The 13,999-nt window shown below is 40.0% G+C and overlaps 2 protein-coding genes across 7 annotated transcripts in view; one reads left to right on the forward strand and one right to left on the reverse strand.

Moving 5' to 3' along the window:
* On the reverse strand, nt 1–11,731 carry kpna5 (karyopherin alpha 5 (importin alpha 6)). Of its 2 annotated transcripts, none has more exons than XM_058647603.1 (14): nt 11,633–11,731; nt 10,401–10,534; nt 10,014–10,115; nt 9,770–9,869; nt 9,569–9,663; nt 7,493–7,624; nt 5,889–5,977; nt 5,701–5,800; nt 5,397–5,560; nt 4,825–4,903; nt 4,611–4,736; nt 4,400–4,527; nt 3,608–3,786; nt 1–2,262 (listed from the first exon to the last, which is right to left on the reverse strand). In XM_058647603.1, the coding sequence occupies exons 2-14, from the start codon at nt 10,527–10,529 to the stop codon at nt 2,075–2,077; spliced, it is 1,611 nt and encodes a 536-aa protein (XP_058503586.1). In that variant the 5' UTR covers nt 10,530–10,534; nt 11,633–11,731; the 3' UTR covers nt 1–2,074. The 2 variants fall into 2 exon arrangements, with proteins under 2 accessions (XP_058503586.1, XP_058503587.1); XM_058647604.1 differs by lacking the exon at nt 11,633–11,731 and adding an exon at nt 11,511–11,614.
* zufsp (zinc finger containing ubiquitin peptidase 1) overlaps nt 11,267–13,999 on the forward strand; it is a 17,951-nt gene continuing 15,218 nt past the window's right edge. For 2 of the 5 annotated variants that reach the window (XM_058647602.1, XM_058647598.1), the window contains exon 1: nt 11,267–11,638. The gene's annotated coding sequence lies outside the window, so the exon portion shown is untranslated. Of the gene's footprint in view, nt 11,639–12,233; nt 12,345–12,611; nt 12,712–12,818; nt 12,902–13,999 lie in introns of those variants that run through there. The other 3 variants (XM_058647600.1, XM_058647599.1, XM_058647601.1) reach the window with 3 other exon arrangements.

A 13,999-nucleotide genomic window follows, 5' to 3' on the forward strand; every position in this document is an offset into this window, starting at 1 on the left:
TCAGGTTCGCAGCCAACAGATCAGTTTATTAATTCTTGTTACACAATGTTATGTGCAGAAAATGCAGGTTCATAGCGACACCTGTCATCCAGTCAGTGTTAAGAAGCACAGACTGCAGCTGCGTCCAGTAATTCAGTACTTCACTGTTGTACACAGGCTGCTGGAGTTCACGCATTTCTACCGAGAGCCACAACAAGCCACAGAAAACAAAGACACTACCAAACCCTAAAAAACAAAAAGAGAGATATACAATCATACAAACCAGACATATTAGAAAACTATACACAAGTAAATGTTCTTGATGTAATTTCTGCATTACAAATATTTTCCATTTCACATAAATATAGATTAATTTCATGTTCGGCTCTCCACCAATTCATGTTACTGTACTTGAATATGCATGTGGTTCAGGTATGGAACTGAAACAAAAGAAGAAAACACTGTGCTTCCATCTCAAAACACAAACGGAGACCATGAGAAAATAAAAAAACTGCTGCATAAAGGCTGAGAGGAGACAAACCTCAAAATCAAACCACAAGGGAGAAGCAGTGATGGACCGGAAACTGCATCATAAACTGTAATTGCATATCACACCTTCCTGCAGCCACTTAAATACATTAACAATGTCTTACATGTATATATAATATACAAAACCTTCCAAGTCGGTTGACTAATCCCATCACATGCAGGCAGAAAAAATATTTTTACATATGTTGCGAGTTCAGAACAACAATCAGGAAACGGAACAAAGATCTTATTGAACTCAGGACTGTTGCACACACTGCACAACGTCACACAGACACCTCCCGTCCATGGTCTGTATATAAAAATGGAAAAAGCAATCTCCCATTTTGAAGGCTCAAGATTTGTGACTTTGTGACAGTTTTTGAACGCAGAACATCACAGATGTCACCTGCAGCCAGGCTCCTATTGGACAATACCAGCTGTCAATCACTCTCATTATAAGCCGTGTTTTATCGTCTATTTTTCTCTAAATGGAAACATAATTTACAAAATTGACATTGTGTGCTATTGAAGACGACCTGAAACTAGCGATTGAGACCAGTAACTCCTGAGAGAAATGTTTACTGACATTATAGATGAAGTGAGACGACGTCCAATCAAATTCAATCGAGTTCTGCATGTGACCAGTGGAGTCAGCCCCTGGTGGCAGACTTCCATGAGCCTCACTTGTCAAACGAGAAGACCACATCCATTTTTACATACAGTCAGTGCTTCTGTCCTGTTCTCATAGAGTTCTCTGAGATAAAGAACCTTTAAAATAAGCAGCAAAAACACAAGTGAAGAGCAAACACTGTTACAGAGTCCAGACTGCAGGGTGAATACATAATCCTGGAAGCAGTTACCTTTCAGAAGACAAATAAATAAAAGACCTTGAGTCCTCAAGTGCTCGTCAAGTTCTTTTTAGGACAAAGAACGCAGAGAGCTCATGCAGCTGCTACTGACTTAAAGTATGGCGACACCATGACGTGCAGTCGTACTGTATTTACAACTGCGACCTGCCTCCAGCCTGCTGACAGGTCAGTCACTACGCATGATTAGATATTAGCCATGATGAAAGAAAATAGATCAGTCTGATGTGTTTTCTGTCCCTCTTTCTTTCAGAAGACTGAAGAGGTAGTTTCACATTCAAAAAAAGGGATAACGGTGCTGATTTGGAAACAGTGGATTCTAGTAGTAACGTAAGTGTTAACTTCACTTAAATTGGTAAAAAAAAAAAAAAAACACAGGAAGTTAAAGCAACATCGCACTGTAGCACTGAAGAACAAAATCATATGACAGGCTTTCGATGGCATAGACTTCTCATCAGTGGGATGAAACCAGCCTCCATTCAGGCTCCCACAGTCTCAAGGACATAGATGCGCTGTCTTTTACATCTCCATCCCCAGATCTCTGTCCTTTGGAGAACGCGTTGTTGTGAAGGCATAGTAGAGGTGGAGGTGTGGCGAGGAACTGGTGAAGCTGGTCCAGCAGAGGCGAGGTGAGGGCCCAGGAGAGTTCGCAGGCCGATGCTCAGAGACCAGGAAAAAAGAGCGATGGAGGGGAGATGGGGTTAAAGCTGGAAACCCTCCATGGGCCCTTCCTGTTGCTGGAAGACAAACTGGCCTTGACTCTGGTCCACCTGTGGGGCCAGGCTGGCATCCTCTTCCTCCACACCAAAGTAGCGTTCAATCAGGTCAAAGGCCTTCTGGTAGATCTCCTGGTTCTCGTGGCTCTGCAGGAACTCGATCTTGTCCAGGCCTGCAAAGATAAAAGGCAAAATGCACATAGCTCAGTTTGTTTCTTTACAACACTACTACTGGAGTCTTATGGCTTGTAGAGAGAAAGCCATTTTTAGTAGTCTTTGCTTGGATGGATCTAAACTTATACCTAATGATAACAAATACATTTAGAACAGTTCAAAACTGTATCTTATTCTTCTTTGCCTGAGTTTACAACAAGCGAGATTCAAAGGGGTACATTCACATTACTACATTTTCAAATTCAATTCTGTTGTGGTTACACTAATGATTTGCATCTGACAATAATGATTATTATTATTATTATTATTATTATTAATGATTAAGTATTATCCCATTCCTAGTCTAAACACAGATTGGCTTTGTAGCCGTACTTTTTATGCAAAACATGAAGTGTAAGTGATTCATTTTTAAACTGTAATACGGGTTTGTGTGACCTGGAATGTAAATGTAAACAATATTCTAGTATTTCTGGTGAGAGGAGATGAGGATGTTAATTGGTCTGTGACTGAATGGTAAAGCCGTCAACGTTAAGACAGTAATTTTTTTTCTGTGAGGAATGTGGGCCGGCAACAGTGCCTCATAAATTCTTTCAGACACCTCAAAGAGACATGTGTACTCACAGATGAGCAATTACTTCCTTAGACTGGAAGAGAGTGATCTCATCAGTCAAACCTCAGAATCCGGGCAGTTAGGTTAGTTACAGTGTTGAAGTTTTTTCCATATTTTTATACGTCCTGTTCTGGTTCCGTTTATATCAATTAATACACGCTCCAGTATTCATTAATGGCAGTTTGGGCTGCAACTAACCATTATTTTCATAATCGATTATGATATAATTTAATCAAGTATTTGTTTGGTCCACAAAATGTCAAAAACTGTTGATTAATGTTGAGCGGTGTCTCCCAAAAAATGAAAATGATGACATCAAATGTGTTATTTTACTATAGTAGTGCTAAACTATAAAGACGTGGTTTGTCGAGTTTGGTGTGGAAGTACTCCACACAGAGCCCTGACCTTAACCCCATCGAGCACCTTTGGGATAAACTGGAACAGACATTGTGAGCCAGGCCTTCTTGTCCAACATCAGTGCCTGACCTCATAAATGCTCTACAGAATGAATGGGCACAAATTCCCATAGAAACACTTCACAAAATCTTGAGGAAAGCCTTTCAAGAAGTGTGGAAGCCGCTATAGACGCAAACGGGGGACCAACTCCATATTTAAGTATTATATTATGTATTTGAATATGTCATTACAGTCCCTGTTCCTGTAATGGTGAGGCGTCCAAAAACTTCTGTCCATATACTGTATGTTACAAGTGTGAAGAGTGAGGTCAAATGTACCATAAGCCTCCTCGATGAGAGCACAATACGGGTTGATGCCTGTTCCATTCTGCTTGGCCTCCTGTTCTCCAAGTCTAAGGATGTTCTCCAGGCCGTTCAGAGACACTTGCACAATCTTAGAGTCCATCACTGTCAGCAGGTCACACATGGGTTTGATGGCATTCTGAGACACCAGATACCTGTGCATACAAAGACAAACGTTTTACCCTAAGTCCATTTCATTCCCAAAAATGCAGAGGAAATGTCATATTTTATGACTTATTTCATCCAATCAACCCAATCCATATTATTTCAAATGCACTTTTAGAAAAAAATGGATACACACACTTTCTTAACTTTATAAAGTTAATAAAGTATGTGTATCCATTTTTTTTCCACAATACACGTGAGCCATTGCCTGACTCACGTGTATTGTCTAGAGCCATTTTCAGACATGAACTTCAAAGAATGTCCAAAACGTTGGGTTTGGACATCTTATTAATAAGGAATGCAGGAGGAGATTGTTTGAATTAGACATGTTCCCAAAAGCAGGAGAATGTCCAGACCATCCAGGCAAAGATTTGAGCCTGGCTCAAGCTTTCAGGAGGCAAGACACTCACTAGATGTGATGTGTGGTGTATTCTCAAATGGGAACTTGAAGGAGAAGTTACAGAAAATATTTGGAACAACTTTTGGGAACATCTGTATTCTTTCATAAACCCTCTGGACAATTTCAGGAACATGTCTGGACATAATTCAGGTCTGAAGCAACTTTTAAGAACCAGAGGCCCAGAGGAAGTCTGGTAAACACACCTGATCTGTGCAGGAGTGCCCCCAGAGGTTGCGTTAGTAATGGCCCACGCTGCCTCCTTCCTTGTGCGGAACTCCGCCTTCTGAAGAATCTCAATCAGGACTGGAAAGATGTTGGCATCAATCACATTCTGAAAGGAGAAGAAATGTTGTCAGCTGAGCAGCCGTCTCTCTTCACACATGAATCACTAAACCCAGGTGACTCTGCTTTTACCTGAATTTGAGCTCTGTTTCCTGCTGTGATGTTGGATACAGTCCAGCACGCTTCCTTCTTAATGGACTCCTTAGGGCTGCTGAGGAGGTGGAGTAAACATGGCAGCGCTGAACAGTTCAAGATTACCTGGGATGACAAACATACATTGAAAATGAATACAGTGTTTGATCCGTGACAAAGAAAAAAAGAGTGCTGTGAGGAGGTGACAGTCTACCTGAGTCTGGATGTCATCTCCTGTTACGATGTTGCCCACTGCACGTAAAGCAGGAGAGACCACCTTATAGTCACTGTGCCTGTGGAAACAGTGTTGAGTTGAGATAAGAGAAAGCTAAAGATGAAGTGACAGTGTGGTTGATCATTTTCAATTAATCCTTTTCTGTGCGCTGCATTTACTGTTTGCTAGATTTGCTGTTAATTGTAAAGCGACTACTGAATATTAACCTGTTAACAACTACTTGTAATGGAAAAATTGTAGTGTTTACATGTATGGTACTTCTGTCTGTCCTGAAACAGGGATCCTTCAGCTCCTGCTCTTGGCCTTGATCAACATGGTGTACAGGTTTATCTACTCACACCAGTTTGTCTACAAATGAAAGGCTGAGTTTTGCAAAATAACTTTCACTGTCCCTGGGGATTCCAGGTGTTGAGAAAATGTACAATTTTAAATAAACTGGAATTTCCCTCCAACTAAAGCGCCAGCTACTGACAATACAGCAGTGCCCATTTCCCCTCTAATACACCAGGAAAATAATAGTCTTTCATAATGGGCAACTGTCAGTTGCTTACATGAGCAGCTCCACCAGTCTGCGACATACTCCAGAGTCAATGACTGTCTGGATCTTCTCATTGGGGCCGTCAGAAAGGTAGGACAGAGCCCAGCAAGCATCCGCCAGCACATCTGGATCACTGCTGAACAGAAGCCTGGACAGCACACTGAGACAAGGAGACACCTGAACACACCACAGACAAGGACAACAAAGACACATGCACAATTCAACACCGCAATGTATGAGCAACCCAAAGATTACAGCTGAAAGAAAAGTTATGGTTAAAATCAATATTGAGATTCAGTTGTAAACACTGGACTCACCTTGGCAAAGTCCGGTGGTGGGTTTTTCCCTCGGCACAGGTTGGACAGAGCCCATACTGCATTGCGTGTTGTTGTGAGACGATTGGATTTAGCAAGTAACCTAAACACAACAACACAGGCTCCAATTTTAATAATCTTTAAATCTAGCAACTGACACATTCAGAAAGAGACAAAGAAAGGAGCCTTACTGCTGCAGAGATGGTAGGATGCTACAGTTGAGGACGTAGTCTCTGCACTCTGCATTATCTCCTGCTATATTCCCCAACGCCCACACGGCCTGCAACATTACAGAGTGAACACAGAAGGCATGTCACCACTTGTCACCACTAACAGGGCTTTTAAAGAATTAAAACAAAATTCTCAGATTTTTCAGCTTCTTAACCCTAGAACACTATCACTCAAATTCAAAACACCATCACTAACGCCGGGTGATTTTTACCCGAGATAATACACCCAATAAAAAGTACATGTCATCAAAATATATCAAAACATGACGGACCATATAAAAATGCTCCAAAATTACTGGAAAATTAGGAATTTGGGAACAAAAAATTCCTAAAAAAAAAAATAATGAAGATGGAAACTTGGTTTTTGGTCCACCCATTCCTGGGATATTTGATACTTCCCTGGTGAAGGCTCAGTGTCCTTGGCACACAGAATCAACCCAAAACCTACTTTACCTTATATCACTATTGCGGGGTGGACTATTGGATTAGGAAAACACCCATGCCATCAAAGATATTAAAGACAATGCTGAAGCTGCCCAGAGACCCATGACACTCAGATAAAAACGCAGCATAATGAAAATCACAAATTTATTTACGGGTGAAAACCACCCGGTAATGGTGTTCTAGGGTTAAATGTGAATATTTGTTGGTTTCTTGCTGCATATAACAAAGAAACCAATAAAACTAAATCATTTTGGTTTGTGGAAAAAAAACAAGATCAAATTAACCAAACAACTAATCAATTTATAGAGAAAATAATCAACAGATTAATAATTTGGTCCATAAAATGTCAGAAAATGTTGATCAATTGTTGTTCAAACTGAGAAATAATGTTCTCAAATGTCTTAAAATATTCCATTATCATTTTTTACACAGTGGTCTTTGGCTCATCTTTGTCTCCTCAACCTGAGTTTTTGACCTTAGCTGTTTTCAAACATGGTGTCTGGGTAATGTCCAGAGATTTAGGTCCAAAAAGTCACCACTGTGTTGTTTGCATATAATGAATGCAGCTGTGGATCCTCTTGAGTTTCTCATGCTGAGTTCTAGCATAAGCATGTAACTGATACTATACCTTGGAGCTGATAGGAGAATCTCTTGTGAAACTTCTGTGAAAATGTGCATGTACACATTCAGCCCCTTTGGGCAGTTTCTGGAGAGTCTCCAGAGTTTAGTGTGAAAGCAGCTCTTGTCATTTGTCAGATATGTGGTTTTTACACACATTGGTAATGTAACATCCTTAATCTTCCTCAGGTGGGATTAAATCTTTGATTTCACCAAGTTCCTTGATTCCCTAAATGTCAGAAACAGTCACAGGAGGTGATACTAAATACAAGTATAAATGGCACACATCTAAATTGTAAAATGGCAATAACAACAAATTACCAATTTCGGGATGTGCTCAGAAAGTGTGTGGTTTTAATTTTTCAAATTGGCAAATTGTATATCAATTCAACTGTAAAAATGTATAGAAAGAAAAAACTGTTTAAAGTGCCTTAAAACCCCAACAATGGTCCTGCTGCTCATTTTGGATGTTTTATAATAACGAACATGTTGTGACCTCTCACCTGCTCCTGTACGTCCTCATGCTCAGAGTTGAGCAGCTCAATGAAAATAGGAACAGCTCCTGTTTCAATCACCACCTTGGTGTGCTGGAAGGTTCCGGAGGCGATGTTGGTCAGAGCCCAGGCTGCCTCAAACTGTTGAAAACATACACACACGCACTTGAACAAACTGAACTTAGGACTTGACAAGTTAATTAATACAAGTCTATTTCTACCAGATAATTATTTACTCCACGATGAGGGGCAGTAGACCTGGTTTTAGACTGCTCTGACTGGGGTGGGACATTCAGAAATGCTGACTGGTCACATACTGCCAGACTTCAAGACTGCCTCATGATATATAAAACTAAACAGTCTTTTCTCTAATTTGGGATGGATTCGAATAATGACGAGATACATGGAACATTCACACAAACCTACTGAAGGATCGTGTTTGTTTTTTCTGGATTTCAGCTCTGCCTTTAATTATTACACGACTGTTACAGGACAAGTTCTTGCAGCTGAATGTATCCCACTCCACCTGTAGACTTTGTATCTGACAGGAGACGGTCTGTAAAGCTAGGGATACAGGTTTGTGTACACTTATGTACTCTTGTACTCTTGATACTCAAGTACTTTTAAAAACAAGTACTTCAGTAGTTTTACTTAAGTAGACATCTGACTGTACTTTTACTTGTACTTGAGTAAAATTTAGCATGGGGTATCTGTACTTTTACTCAAGTAATGAAGCTGTGTACTCTGTCCGCCTCTGACTTTAGGAAAACGATGATGATAGTTCCACCGCTTCCGTGCTGGCATTCACTGTCCTTAGCTTCATTGTTGTTGTCGTCACCATACTCCACAAAAAAATGTATTCAATGACAGAACTGACAATTTCCTTCTCAGAAGTTAGTTAGGGTTATGCCAGGAAGTCGCAAGATTGTTCCGTTTTTATTTCCATAATTGTATACATTGTAATGTGTATAACGACATCAGCTCCATTTTTGGTGTAGTGGCGCAACAGTGCCACTTACAGGCCCGTCATTTGTACTACAGTGTTTTGAGACATTTTGAGGGGGTTCATGTGGATAGAGATATTTCCTGAAATGATGCTGTGTTCACAGGAAACTTTTAAAACAACTAAGAAAACATTTGTTTACATTTCAATCCGTTTCTGTGTGGCCTTGAACACCCAAAACACCAGGAACCTTATAACCTTGAGCCAGAGGATTAACCACAAATGACTCATACAACAGAGAACCGATTACTGTAAGAGAACTTTTTGACTTGTGTAAGAATACTTATTAATACTTATAATGTGCCATATCTCATAGAGAAATCTAATACTGAACACTGCCCACATTGCAAAGTGAAGATAAAATTTTTTCCTTTCCAACATTTGCCCTACAGAGCAGGACAGGGCAAACGCCGGTTCAAGGTTTGAAACTACCACACCAGATCCACACTTTTTTAGACTCACCCATAGGGGGACGAGACTTCATTCCCAGAATGTGAAGACGGTGTCCGCCATATTTGCTAACAGTTACGCTAACCAGCTCTTGCTCTGCAGAGTAAACTGAGAACGACAATGAGCGAATATTTTTCAAACTGATATGGCTGCAAGGGAAAAGTCCTCCATTATGGTGAAAACTAAAATACGCGGGTGGCGGTGAGTGCCTGCACCGGCCGTGGGTGGGGAGTATTTTGTTTTGTATTTTTATATTTGTTATAAATTTCATTTCTCACAGGAATGTGTGTGTTTACACAACTAGTGCTGTCTGCTTCGAAGCTTGAGACAGCGAGACTCACGGGGCAGCGAGAATCGCAGGGCATTCTGGGAGTTGTTGTTGTTGTTCATCTACATGAGCCTAAATTACATTTTTCTGCCTTTCTCAGCCAAGGAGGCAATTGCTTATTATATATTATTTCCCATTTCTACTACATAGGTGACCCAGTTTTAATAGACATTCATCTTTCCAACTGTGAAATATTCCTTTAATATTTCCACTATCATGTAAAACACCACATGAGTCTGACATGTCTTGATGCTTACACAGTAGCCTCTTTAAAACAGACTGTTTGGTGTATTGCAGCTCTCACCTGCAGTGTGCAGTTTTCACTCCTCTTCAGGAATTCCACAAAACGATTCACGACACCAGGGGTGGAAATTACCTCATCTATGGGCGGGTTCGGCTCTGGGCACAGGAACACACCAGATGTCACTTGCTTATGAAGACAAAACCTTGCCGAATATATGTTCACTCTATGTAAATATTATGATTCGCAGCATGTAGAACAAACCTTTGGAAAGTAATTTCCTGAATTTCTGTGTAGCAATTAGCTGCTGGTCTGGGTCTTCAGAGAAGACCATCTGAACCATATCAGGAGTTATAACTCCATCCTGCACAAAAACCAAAATATTTAAATCATACTTATGTTCATATCACTTGGCAGCTAAGCAAAGTCAAAAGAAAAAAACAGGATCACACTGAGGTTAATAATAGATCAACACATTTACAGAAAAAATAAAACCATGAACACTTACACCTGCAACAGGTACTGTGGAGCTGATGTCTGGATCCTGGATTGGACAATCCAGCATTGATTCATCATTTGAAGGTGCACATACGTTTCTCCTCTTGAACAGCTGTGGGCAAAAAGTCAGAGGCTCATCATTTACCTGCTGATTGGGGTTAGGTAGTCTTTACATTTTAATTTATACCAATAATCCAAGAGTACTTTCTTGGTACTTTACCCTCCTAGTAAGTCTGCATTTCTTAAATTGTAACTAATAAAGTGCATTGGCGATGGCACACAAACATACCACCTCATCTAAACTCAAGCTCACCACATACAAGCAATCACTACAACAGACATAACTGGAGGCAATTAAAATAGGGTCAATAACTGTGGAAAATGTTAAGTTGTTTACCTGTTCCTCTCTTTTCTGTTTACGCAGCTGGATTCCTTCTTCCTCTCTTCTTCGACGCATCTCCTGAGGATTCAGTGCTTTGTTCTTGTAGCTCTTCATCCTATAGGTGTCTTTTCCTGGACTCGCCATTGTGTCTGAAAAGTCAAAATTGACATGCTTTAAGGTTCTAGGTGCACACAATCTAAACTAGCATTTAGGCAAGGTGAGTTGACTTGGTTGTGTAGTGAACACTTTTTGTTTATTGCAATTGTATTGCAAAATGTATTTCTTCTATTTCTATTTAATCTTAATATTTAGATCCTTCAATTAGAAAACAGAGTAAATGTTGTTTTGATTGTCATGTGACAATGTTCTTTCATTGGAATGAAATGTTTTATGTTCTTGACTTTTTGTTGTTTTGTCAAAACAAGGTCTCAAACACCTTGTTTTATCCACAAACAAAAATGATTCCATTTAAATGATTTCTTTGTTATATGAAGCAAAGAAACCACACAATATTCACAATTAAGACGCTGAAAAAACAGAACACATGTGACACACAGAACACTCAAACTGACTAATCGATCATCAAAATAGTTGAGTAAATATAGCTGATTAATCGAATAACCGTTGCAGTTCTTATTGTATTCTTTGGCTAAAAGCGTCTGCTAAATGACATGTAATGTAATGCTAGTGATATTTATGATCTCTCAACACTACATAGATCTCTGTACACACTACATAACGACACAATAAAACTCGTTTAATTTTACAGCAATGCCCAATGTGATGCTGTATGTCTTTACAATGCCACTAAGGCTTTCTTGGTAAAATGTCATTGTGACAGGGGCGACATTATATAACACGTCACTTTCTGGTTGTGTGCTTTGGGCCATGTTATAGTAGCGGTAACCAGACAGGGAGGCGGTCATATCCAACTCCCCTAAGCCGCCAGTTAGCTGTCACATGCTAATAACCAATACTAGCACGAGCCGGGCATGTTCCAACCAAGTCTAAACACACGCGGCTGAACCTGAGCTAAGCAGCACCCGAGCCTGAACTTTAGTCGCACTTCCCCGGCAAAGGGTTGGGACTGCTCCCGGTCAGTTATCAAAATAGCTTCGCGGCTACCTCTGAAGCTAACGCTGTTGGCGAGTCGTCATCCAGGAGTGTTAAATCGCGCCGGCAATCACATCGGATGCCACAGCAAGTGTCAACAGAAATGCATCTCACCAGTCGGGGAACTACAATACCTGAGAGTGAGTACAGGTGATTTATCACCACAACCTCTGCGGATCTCCCTCCGTTTCCAGGAGCAAAATGGCGTCCTGCTAAAACTCTCCCAGCAAACCCCTCGCGTCAACAATACTGCGTCACTACCGCCAGCTGTGACTCCTCGGTATCCTTTCTTTCTTTTTCTTTCTTTTTCTTTCTTTTTGTAATCCCATTTTTAATTTTAATGTTTATGTATTTACAATGGAAAAGTTAATTAACATTTTAATGTAAATATGCAAGATTATAGCCAGAGCTCATTTCCATCATCAGTCCCTTAGCAGGCCAATGCTAGCCACGCAGCACAACACAAAACAACAGCAGAAGGAAATTAAAGTGTAGAATTATCGTTAAGAGACGACTTAAAAGAAAAAAATATATATATTGTTGATCGCCGATCACATAATTTAATAAAGTAATATTATGTCATACAAATAATATATCAAATTGTAAGCCTATCTTTATGCGTATAGTCTTTAGGTCTAGTTTACTCTACAGTACGCAAATTATCCTGCATTTGCTCTGCTATGATTATATATAGTATAATACACACATTAGTGCAATTAATCCTGTAGTTGTTGGAATTGTCCAACGGTTACTTCTCAGATTAATATATTTTTTTTAATCTAGAAGATAATCTCCGACTGGTGCATGATGTCACATCATGAGCCTTGGTCTACATAATTAGTTTGTGTGAGTATGTATTTAATTTATATATTTATAGTTATATTTTAGTCTTCTACTTTGTTATCTTGCCTTTAATGTTTTTGGTTTTTTTTTTTTAATATGAAAAAGTTCATAGATTGCTTTCTAAGTAAACGATTGCCCTTTTTAATCCCCTCCCATTATTATAAGGAAATGTATGGGGTGGGTTCAATTGAAGGGGATCCTCGTGAGAATTGGTTTTATTCTGAAAGTTTTTACCGGAAGTGTCACACTTTTCTTTGTGCCGCCGTAAATGTGAAAGTACAGAAACTACGCTCTGTGTGTTTGGGCTGTTCGGTTTGGCTGATCTGACACACTCGTGTCTCCTGTGTGAGCTGAGTCCGCTGCAGTCACTGTGAGTACATTCACATCCTGCTGACACAGGCAACGGCGACCTCACACGCCAAAATCCATTCAAAAAATCTATAGAGAATGAATGCTGTAGAAACAGAAATCAGTCAGCCAATGAGAGAAACATCAGTGTTACACGTTTTATCAAATGACTGCAAATGTCAGACCAATCACGACAGTGCTGAGAATAAAAGGTAAACATCACATTGATAAATGTATGGCAAGTTGGCAACTAGGTCCGCGAGTACTAAATGTCCGAAAATGTTTAGTGTTTAGCGAACCTGGAAATGATGATGTTCTCGAATATATTGTTTTTTCAAAAATGATTCAGTTTGTATGATTTCCTTGTCATGTGCAACAAAATCAAAGAGACCAGAAAATATTCTCATCTAAGAAGCTGAGAAATCAGAAAACTTCACTCAACACTCAAGCCGATTAATCAATTATCAAAAATGATGATTCATTTAGTCATCTATTAATAATCTATTACTTGTTTAAGGCCTAATGGGGACAGATGAGTAGTTTTGTCAGCTTCAGGTTGTTAAACTGTGATTGTATTAGGTATTGACACATAGTGCTGACTGCATTGTGTGCTCCCCTTGCACCAAGAACCAGCCTGAGACATGATGGAGGCCCACCCTCACTGAACACATGGCAGCCAGCAGTGACATAAGAAAAAAACAAAGGGCTTAAAAGGGCTAATAAAATCTCTGCATGCTTTAGTCAATATTTAAAAAATATGTTGGCAAATGGTAGCTTTATCTCTCAGGTAGACAACCTTTTCTGGCTGGAAACCACACAGTGCAGCCATATGTCAGGACAATCTCCATGGTGCATCTATAAAAGTTTTGGAGCAGTTCCTGTGGGAGTTTGTTCCTTCTGAGGGGTTTCAGGTCTTTGCAGTGGCTTCTTAACCAGTTATCTGGTGTTCGCTCCCCAGGACGGGTCTTCTGCCAGATGCACACAAATTCTGTGTATCACAAGCCTGTTGTAATCTTTATTCTTGTGTTTTCTTAATCCAGCAATTAAGTGTGTGGAAGGGTAGAGTGAGGTGAGGGATATTCAGCTGCAACATGCGACGTCACTGATAAATTATGCAACATTTTACACACTGTACCTTCAGCTAAAATATTTCACTGACATCAGAAATGTCACTTCCCTCAGCTTCTCAATCCAGCCCGTTTATGTCAGGTTGTACCACTGCAAGCCCATAGAACAGCCAGTAGGAGTCGCTGTTGATGAAGACAACAAACATCCTCAACTACCTGCATTCTGTTGTAGTGCAATGATTT

The sequence above is a fragment of the Solea solea genome, chromosome 13, assembly GCF_958295425.1.
Source record: "Solea solea chromosome 13, fSolSol10.1, whole genome shotgun sequence".
Lineage (NCBI taxonomy): Eukaryota > Metazoa > Chordata > Actinopteri > Pleuronectiformes > Soleidae > Solea > Solea solea.